Here is a 9,522-nt window from a genome sequence, read left to right as displayed (position 1 = left end):
TTACTGCAAGTTTTTACATATACATCCAGCATAACAGAGGGAACCATTTAAAACAGTGCTAATTTTAGAATAACTGCTTTATACTAGCATTGAATCCATTTACATTATGAAAGTAAAATTGCAATGAGGGTGAGGCCAGACATCAAACTTTACAAAGGAATGAGATGCACTGAGAAATAGCAATTACATTCTTAAAAAGACAAAGGACATAAATGGTTCAAAAAGCCACAAACTCTAAAGAAGAAGGGAAAGCTGCTTTCAACATTCAAAAATGAAAAGGTTTGGGATCATTTAATAAATGATGGTTGTAAAACTCGCAGGTATGAGGGGAAAGGGAGAGACGGGGATGGGGGCAGCCAGTGGACAACGGTGACTCCTGCCGGCCAGGCGTGGGGTGCTCGTGTGCCAGGTTTTCAGGAGTGGCTCCAGTCCAAGGTCTGTTGCTTTAATAACTAGATTAGATGGAAGGGTGAGGAAAGCCCTCAGGTAGATGTGACTTGAAGTCTCATCATGGTGCCAGATCCCACCCTTGGTTTTGATTGCGCTGGGCAATATAAAAGGAGCAGGAAGAAACTGCATAAAAAAATGGGGCAGGAAAGGAGATTATTCTAAAGATGGGACCGGCAAGTAGCCATTTATCCACATATTACAGGAGCTGAATTTTTTAATTCTGCAGTTCGGGTACCTTTTTTTTTTTTTTTGGTTCAGAAACTGCTTTGTGTTGTCATAGTTCTGAAGAAGAGTATTCTCTCCCAAAGCTGCTTTGAATTTTGCATGAAACAAAACAGCAGCATCTACATTTAACCTAGCAAACTTGCTTGCTAGGAAGCACATTTTTTTCTGTCTTAGTAAAATCATGTACTATACAAATAGGTAATACTATACATCCATTTTTGTTTCTTATCTAAGTTGATGATTGGATTTTTCTTTCATTTTAAAATTAAATAAGCAAAGTAAGACTAACATTTTGCACTATCTAATTCTACTTCCTGGTGTTTTTGCACATTTGAAGAGGTTACATTTTTCAGAGATCATGCTGACCCAGATTTTCTCTCATACTGTTGCCATAGGATAATCTATTCTGTAAGGTTTAGGCACATGAAGTAGATTTTTAAATTGACCTCCCTTCTCCCAAAATCAAGATTAAAAACTTTCCTTCAGTATTCTTTCAAATATGAGATTTATTGGTTTAGGCCTAATATTATTTATTTCTAGCTACGGACCATCTTTATTTCATGCAGCTACAGTAAATGTCTGATTTCATTTTAGCCTCCACTCAATCCAAGTGTGGTTAATTTAAGCTGCTGGCTAGCAGATTTTAAGATTATCCTCCCTTTTTGTCCAGTGACATTTCTGGTAGGGATTCTCCCAGGAAGTGCGCTCAAAGTGACTTTGAAGCTTGATCAGAAGTTCCTGTGCCAGCCTCAAGCTAACATGGGGCTCCAACAGTGCGAAGACCTCATGTCTACCTTGATCCATTACAACAATTTTGGGCAGGGCGAGAAGTGCCCCTATCTCAGCTCCAGGTCCCAATAGCATCTACCATCTCACCCATTAAGCAATACTGGGTTATGGAACAATCCATTACTCCTCAGTGTCTGCTCTTACACACTTACTAAAAGAAGCCGTATCACTTTGGTGATTATGGAACAGTTTCACTGCAACAGTAACACTGGCTGTCAGCTTTGTTGCCTTCCTCTCTGGTCATTTACTATGTTGGATAGTTGTGTGTATACATTTCCCTGCTTAAACTGACACCAGCTGTTCTGAAACTCTTAGTTTTTAAGGTAGGACTATAAGGCATGAAATGAGAGGGCTCGGTGGCAGTGCTGCCATGTGTTTGATTCCTGCAGTAGGTCTACTGGGCTGGGTCTGCCGCAGCGACTGCATTCACAGCTGCATGGGGTGGGGGAATTGTCGTCATTAAAAGTGACCGCTGGTGGCTGGATTGAGTCCATGAAACAGTTCTGGTATATGGCTCCCAATCTTGATTCCATTACGGCAATGGCTAGACTAGGCGTAGTGCCGAGTGTGGGTTTAGGAAAACGGGCGAAATGCCTGAGCGTTTGTGAATGAAGGCGCTTGATGCCAGATCCCAGCCCTGGTTCTGAATAAACTGGAAGGAACTATTGGATCAAAAAAAGGCATCAAACATTTTGCACTCCCGGTCATAGGTCCAACTGAATTTTCCATGCTGAGTAGAAGTTTGACTTGGGCTTTTATACCGTAGCACCAACTCCTATCTGCATGGTTTTATTTTATGGTGATATTGTTGCCCTCTGGTTTGGAGGCAGCACTATGCAGCTCTCTGGTTGGTTGGGGCATGTCACTGGCACTGAGTATGCACTTCAGGGTTCAGCCTTGAAGACACCACCTCCTGCCTCTTCCAGCTATTATTTGAAAGAGGGCAGGTAAACTTATTTATGTGTCAGCTATGTAAAAGGTACTTTGCACCTTTATTAAAAGATATGCATTGGAAAACAAAAGGAAGATGGGATGAAAACTATGTGAAATGCTGTCCAGTGCTATTTTTTGGGGGGGGGGGGGGGGGGGGGGGGGGGCATGGCTGGCAGTGCTGTTATCGGCTAGTGCTGGGTAGGGGTGTGTGGATGTGAGTAGGAGCAGTTCGCATGGCTCTTGACCTGAGGAGTGTTTATCTGGTGCAGTCCTTTTTTGTCGCACTGCTTCTAGATGCTCAGCATAAAAACTGTATTAACTACTTTTAGGCAAGAGGCAATTTAAAATGATTAACAGGCGTGGAGCAAGATGGCCATGAGAGAGACATGTTACTGCTGTGCTCCATACCTTATTTCCTCTGCATTTTTTTTCCCCTTGTGCGAATGGCTCCAAAGAGAAAAAGGAAAGTGAGGGTTTACCCTACCGAACCTTCTCACCCAGCCAGCAGTGTCTACTCTTCCTGCCTCGCTGGAGATATTCTTGTTGCTGTTTTCAACAAAGGAGCATTGGCTCAGCCCCCGAGACCAAGACTCTCGCCGATGGAGAGATGCAGTTCTTTCCGGGACTCTGGTGGCACTGACAGGCGATATGGCTTTCAGGGGGTAGGGGCTGAGGGAGGTATCAGCATCTCTCCAGCCATCTTTGCTGGGGTGCGAGGGATCTATCGGCACTGTTGGAGTCTTGCAGGCTTCGGTGTAGTTTTCCACATTTGTTTCTAGGCTGACAGGAGGCCAAGAGAGCTGTGATGCTCTGTCTACTATCACTGATTCAGGCTTCCCTGCTGGCCCAGTGCTCAGTGAGCTGCCTCGTTTTCCCAGTAAACTGGCGGTGATCACGCTTGAAGCAATATGGGGGGCTTATGGAAAAATTTGATCAGATTCTGACAGCTTCAGTTTCCAAAATGGACTCTTGGTTTAAGATTAGACTATAGTTGCTCGTCATGAAAATCTACTCTAAGGGGTAGATTTTCATACAGGGCGCCCTCGCGTACTTTTGTAGGCGCATCAGGCAAACAAAAGTATGCTGGATTTTAGTAGATACGTGCGGAGCCGCGCGTATCTGCTAAAATCCTGGATCGGCGCGCGCCGAGCCACGCAGCCTGCCTCGGAGGGAATTCGCTAACGCCCTCCCCTCACCTTCCCCTCCCTTCCTCTACCTAACCCACCCCCCCGGCCCTGTCTAAACCCCCCCCCCTACCTTTGTTGGGGGATTTACGCCTCCAGAGGGAGAAGTAAATCCCTGCACGCCAGCAGGCCGCTGGCGCACCTAGATGCAACCTGGGGGCGGTTCCGGAGGGTGCGGCCACGCCCCCGGGCTGAAACCATGCCCCTGGGCCCGCCGCCGACACGCCCCGAAAACGCTGCGCCGATCAGCCCCACCCCCGACACGCCCCCCTCGGAAAGCCCCGGGACTTACGCGAGTCCCAGGGCTCTGCGCGCGCTGGCAGGCCTATGTAAAATAGGCGCGCCAGCGCGCAAGCCCTGCTCACGTAAATCCAGGCGGATTTACGCGAGCAGGGCTCTTAAAATCTGCCCCTAAGAGCATGAGAGTCAATTAACAGGTCTCGAACAAGACATTGCCAAGATTCAAGGGGTCCAATCTTTGGTTTAAGAAAGAGGGCTTTTATTCCATAGGATTCAGCTACTGGAAAATGCCTCTCATAGGCTTAACCTTAGTGTCTTAAAGTTCCCTAATAACGAAGGACCCAAAAAACAAAGCGGTAATCGGTCTAGAGAAGCCACTGATGTGAGAAAAACAAAAACCAAGACCGATGCCTTGGAGCATTGTTGTATTAATAAATAATCTTTCCAAGGCATCGGTCTTGTGTTTTGTTTTTCTTAAAGTTCCCTAAACCAGTGGTTCCCAACCCTCTCCTGGGGACCCCCCCCCCAGCCAGTCGGGTTTTCAGGATATCCACCATGAATATGCATGAGAGAAAATGTGCATGCACTGCCTCCATAACCTGCAAACTTTCATGCCTCATCATGGTGGATATCCTGAAAACCCGACTGGCTGGGGGGTCCCCAGGACAGGGTTGGGAACCACTGCTCTGAAGTCGTGGGAGAACTTCCCTTGGTTCCTTTGAAAAGGTATTTTGCTAAAGTTCTTCCTGTTCCATCTGAAGATTCTCCTATTAATAAAATATGTTTCTCCCTTGATCATCTCACGTTACCTCATAAGAAGCTGTTGGAGACCCTGGAGCTATTAACAATTTGCCTATGTTAAATTTGGTTGAATTTTTGGAGACCTCAGGGTTGGAAATGTTTGAAAGAGCAATCTTATCAGCTTCATTTGTTGCAGAGTTGGATTTAACTAAAGTGATGTCCTTGTATTTCCAGAATCTAAATGTTTCTTTCCATGGTCATAAAGATGGAATTTTTCCAGGCTTACTCAAGGAAAGATACTTTAGAATTGGGTGCCTCATTTACTTTCTAATACCCTTGTAAGTGCTTTATTAAATATCGTTCTGATTGCTATATCTTTCTCTCCTGAGCAGCTTCACTCTTTCTTGGATGCAAGGAAGGTTCGAACCTCTTCTGCTCTTATGCTTCAGACTTGTCCTCTATATGTAATGGCAGGAACTCTCTTGCTAATGCTTTTTAATTTTATTTTTCCTTTTTTTCTCTACGTATTTCCTCTCTTTTTTTTTGTTTTTCTTCTCTTTTAGAAGATATCAGTGATGGTAGAAGTATAATATTTTTCTTTTTATCATTTAAGTTTTTGCTTTGTTATCCCCTTTATTACAAATACAAAGTTCTTTTGCTTTAATATATGAAATTAATAAAGAAAAAGTTTTTAAAGAAAAAGATTTACAAAATGACCTTTAAGTGAATCTTTACATACAATGAAAGCTCTGGAGTTAGTGGGCTGTAGAGCAAATTGGATATCCTGAAAAAGGCACCAGGATCAAAATACCAAATCCATGGTGCCCTGCGAGTTGTAATTAGCATCATTTATTCAAGGGATTGTGAAGGAAATTAAATTTGCAAAATGCTCAGCCCCTGAAGATGAGGGAGAGCTGTCAATCTGAGTCACAAGTAGCTGCAGGACTTTAAGGTTTAAGGTTTATTATTATTTATATACCGTTGGCTCGACATAGCCTTCACAGCGGTTTACATGTCAATAATTATACAGCGAAGAAACTACAATCAATTATTAAAATAGAAGATAAAACAGCAAAATTAAAAGATAAGAAATAACTAAAACGTCGCTCCTTAATTAAACCCGTGCCTTTGATGTTGGAAGCAGGGCTCTAAGGCTGAGGTTTTGGAGCGTATTTTAAGGCCTGTGTGGCAGAGCTCCTTCAGGCACAGGAGTAAGCATGCCAAGGACATGGCGTTCATGCACAGATTAAAGACATCCTTCTCTCCTGCTTTTTGTACGGTGCATGTTACCAAACTCTCACACGGCATGGTAGCACACTGTACGATGGAGGGGCGCTGAAGCCCATCATACAGCTTATAGAATGTGGTGAGGAAGATGCCCTCGATCATAGCTTTGGCTAGAACACTGACAAAATGCTGCCTGTCCTGCCCCAGTCTGCTCCGGAATTTGCGCTGCAGCCAGTTGTCCTTTGCTTGGCTGTTGTGCCGGAAGTAATTGGCGACGGCAAGAGCGTGTGTAAAGAGCACCACCGCCTGAAGTATGAACAGATTAAACGGAGAGATGGGGGAGTAGTTGTTAAAGCAAGCGCCGGTGCAGCTTCTGTGGCTGGAGTTACAGACGAAGTCTTCGTCTTCGTTCCTGTACAGGGTCTTTGCCCCAACCGCCAGGACCCCAAGTCGAGTGAAGAATAACAGTGCCAGGCAGGTCCTGCCCAGGCGGGTGGCATGCATACCTGTGCCACTCAGCAGGCATGTAATAGTCTCCACATCCATGGTGGCTACAGCTCAGTGGACTTCTTGCTGGACACCTGAAACCAAGACAGCTTTTAATAATCTTATCGCACTGTGGCCATATTGGTTCATTTAGACATGGCAGAAGTAAGAGCCAACAACCAAGCTGTAAGCGCGACCAGTTTTCCGCACTAATAGGCCGATGCAATATCGGTGCGCGTTAAACAGGCGCTCATGATTGAGCGCCCGCTCTTTTAACATGCCCCGATCCACCTCTCCCGGGGGCCCAATTTAATATTTAGATGGGCTGCCGCAGTAGAAAGCAGGCGCTAGGGAAAATTTTGTATCCCTAGGGCCTCCGTGGCAGCAGGCACCCAGGAGAGGTGGCGGTCAGCGGGTTAGGAAAATGGATGCTCAATTTTACGAGCGACCGTCTTCTTAACCTGTGCACAGCCATGAGTTAGGAAAATGGATGCTCATTAATTGAGCGACCGTTTTCCCTCACCTGACCGCTGGTGACACTTTTTAAAAAACATTTTCTGTTCTTTTTTAGGTTCCTCCAACTTAATATCATCATGATAATATCACCAAACTACAGAAAAGTATTTTCTGTAATTCTCAAGAATTAACGCCTGCTTTAGGGAAGGCGTTAATTTTTTAGAGTAAAAATGTGTGCATCGGGCGCACATTTTTTTGTTTTTTTACATCGGGGATAATAGCTAATGGCCTCATCAACATGAATTTGCATGTGATGAGCGCTATTAGCTTCGCGCTTGTTTGGATGCGTGTTTTGGACGCGCTAATCCGCTTATTGCAGTAGGGGTTTTTTGGCCGTGCTTCCAAGCAGCAGTAAAGTCATGTGCTTAGCTGAGGGCACTGCCTTGCATGGGCCTGTAAATCGATACATTTGTGATCAGCTTTAGAGAGTTACTCTCCCTGCATCAGGTCATGGAAAGAAAGGTCACTAAAAATAAACAAAATCTTTTTACTGAATTAACAACACATTTTGTGACTAGCTTTTGGGAGATAACACTCCCTTTGTCAGGTCAGACTAGAATGAGCGGAAGATGCTATTATTAAAAAAAAATATATAAGTGAATCATAAAAGGCATTCATATAGTAACATAGTAATGATGGCAGATAAAGACCAAATGGTCCATCCACTCTGCCCAGCAATTTGCTTATGGTAGTAACTGCCAATCCATGCAGATGCTTTCTATTAAGGGTAGAAATGTTATACCATCTCTTTATGCATTTAGGGATGCTTTTAGGAACCCACATTCAAATAGGGTGGGAGGTTTGATGGGTGATCAAAAGGTGAACAGGTGGTACAATTTTATGGCACACATAACGCTGCCCTCTGGACCAGCTCCATCCTGTTGATTATCCTTTTGAAAGTGTGGTCTCCAGAATTGTGCACAGTATTTCAAATGAGGTCAGACCAGGGGCAATGGCACTTCCATTTCTCTGCTGACCATTCCTCTCCCTACACACCCAAGCAGCTTTTAGGCTTTTGCCATTGCTGCCATGACACATTCGATCACCTTGCATCATCGGATACAATCACCCCCAGAGCCTGCTCTTGATTCATACTGTACTGCTCCCTAGGTTTTGCCTCTCAAATGCATAGCCCTGCATATTTTAGCATTGAAATCTTAGCTGCCAGATTCTAGACCATTCTTCAGACTTCACTAAATCCTTCCTCATGTTTTCCACATCTTCTGGGTGTCCACCTTGTTGCAGATTTTGGTATCACCCACAAAAAAAAACCCAAACAAACAACCCAAAACCAAACCTTTCGCAACAGACTGTCTGCATATCACTTACAAAAATGTTGAAAAGAACCAGTCCGAAGACTGATCCCTGCAGCACACCACTAGTAATACACTTCTCAAAGGGAACTCCATTTGCTATTAGCTTTTGTCACCTCCTACTCAACTAGTTTCCAACCCAGTCAGTCATTTTAGGGCCCATTTCAAGGTCACTCAGTTTATTTATGTCACCATTGCAGAACTGTGTCACAGGCCAAGAACACTATAATCTAATTCTCTCCCCGATACAGCGGTCACCCAAAGAAACTGATCAGATTTGTCTATCTCTGATAAAACCAGAGGATCTTGTAGTCCATTGGATTCCAGATGCTGCACTATTTATTTATTTATTTTTATTTTTGGTTTTTATATACTGAATGTTCCTGTATAATATACATATCACACCGGTTTACAAGGAAAAAACTGTCGCCTCGTTGGCGGTTTACATTGAAACAGTTAACAGTTAACGATTATTTGCTGAACAATTAACAAGAACATGAAGATGCAAGGAGGAACTTAGTGTAACTTACATAGAACAAATAAGAACATGATTATTTACATTTCAATAATGAACTCTTGTGGAACTCGTGTACAGGGGGACTGGGGGATATGCAGGCCCCGCTGTTCTAGCAGCGATTCCATGAATTCACTCACCAATGAGTAATGGGCCTGTACTTCCCAGCTTCCTCCTTACTTCCACTTTTGTGAAGGGGAACTACATTCGCCTGTCTCCACACCTCCGAACTACTCCCAACTCTATCCCAATTCAGCTACGGCTTCTCTCCAGTACAGTATTTCCTTTCTATAAAGGTCACGTGAGAATGGCAAGAACTGAGAAATTACTACTTACCTGATAATTTCCTTTTCTTTAGGACAGTCGGATGAATCCAGAACAAGTGGGTTATGCATTACTACCGGCAGATGGAGACGGAGCAAGTTGACGTCACAGTACATATATCCCTGCAGTGACATCAGCCTGCCAGTATTCTCTTCAAAAGCAACTGTGGACAGACTAGTAAAAAATCTGGATTAAAAACAACTAACAATGTCAATACTCAGCCAACGGGCAACACTGAGCTCCAACAAGAACATAATAACACTTGTCATCCCTGTAACATGTAGGCACACAGGAGGAACAAAATGCAACCACATGGCAGCCAAGGGAGGGAAGCTGAATTCATCCGATTGTCCTAAAGAAAAGGAAATTATCAGGTAAGTAGTAATTTCTCATTTCTTAGCGTCCAGTCAGATGAATCCAGAACAAGTGGGATGCACTCGAGCTACTCCCGAATAGGGCAGGAGGCTGCCCGCAGTCCTGTCAAAACCGCATGTACAACGGCTGTGTCCTCACGGGCCTGCATATCCAGATGAATATACCTGGAAAAGGTGTGTAAAGAGGACCACGTAGCTCAGCAAAT

The 9,522-nt window shown here is 44.2% G+C and overlaps 1 protein-coding gene across 1 annotated transcript; it reads right to left on the bottom strand.

The window, feature by feature from the left end:
* Positions 1-5,672: 5,672 nt before the first annotated feature.
* On the bottom strand, positions 5,673-6,335 carry LOC115097603 (gap junction beta-2 protein-like). The gene has a single exon (XM_029613544.1). The coding sequence runs from the start codon at positions 6,333-6,335 to the stop codon at positions 5,673-5,675; it is 663 nt and encodes a 220-aa protein (XP_029469404.1).
* Between the last annotated feature and the right edge of the window lie 3,187 nt (positions 6,336-9,522).

The sequence above is a fragment of the Rhinatrema bivittatum genome, chromosome 8 (assembly GCF_901001135.1).
Source record: "Rhinatrema bivittatum chromosome 8, aRhiBiv1.1, whole genome shotgun sequence".
In the NCBI taxonomy this organism is placed as follows: domain Eukaryota; kingdom Metazoa; phylum Chordata; class Amphibia; order Gymnophiona; family Rhinatrematidae; genus Rhinatrema; species Rhinatrema bivittatum.
The sequence above is the reverse complement of the archived record's forward strand: the minus strand, read 5'-3'. Positions and strand labels throughout refer to the sequence as shown.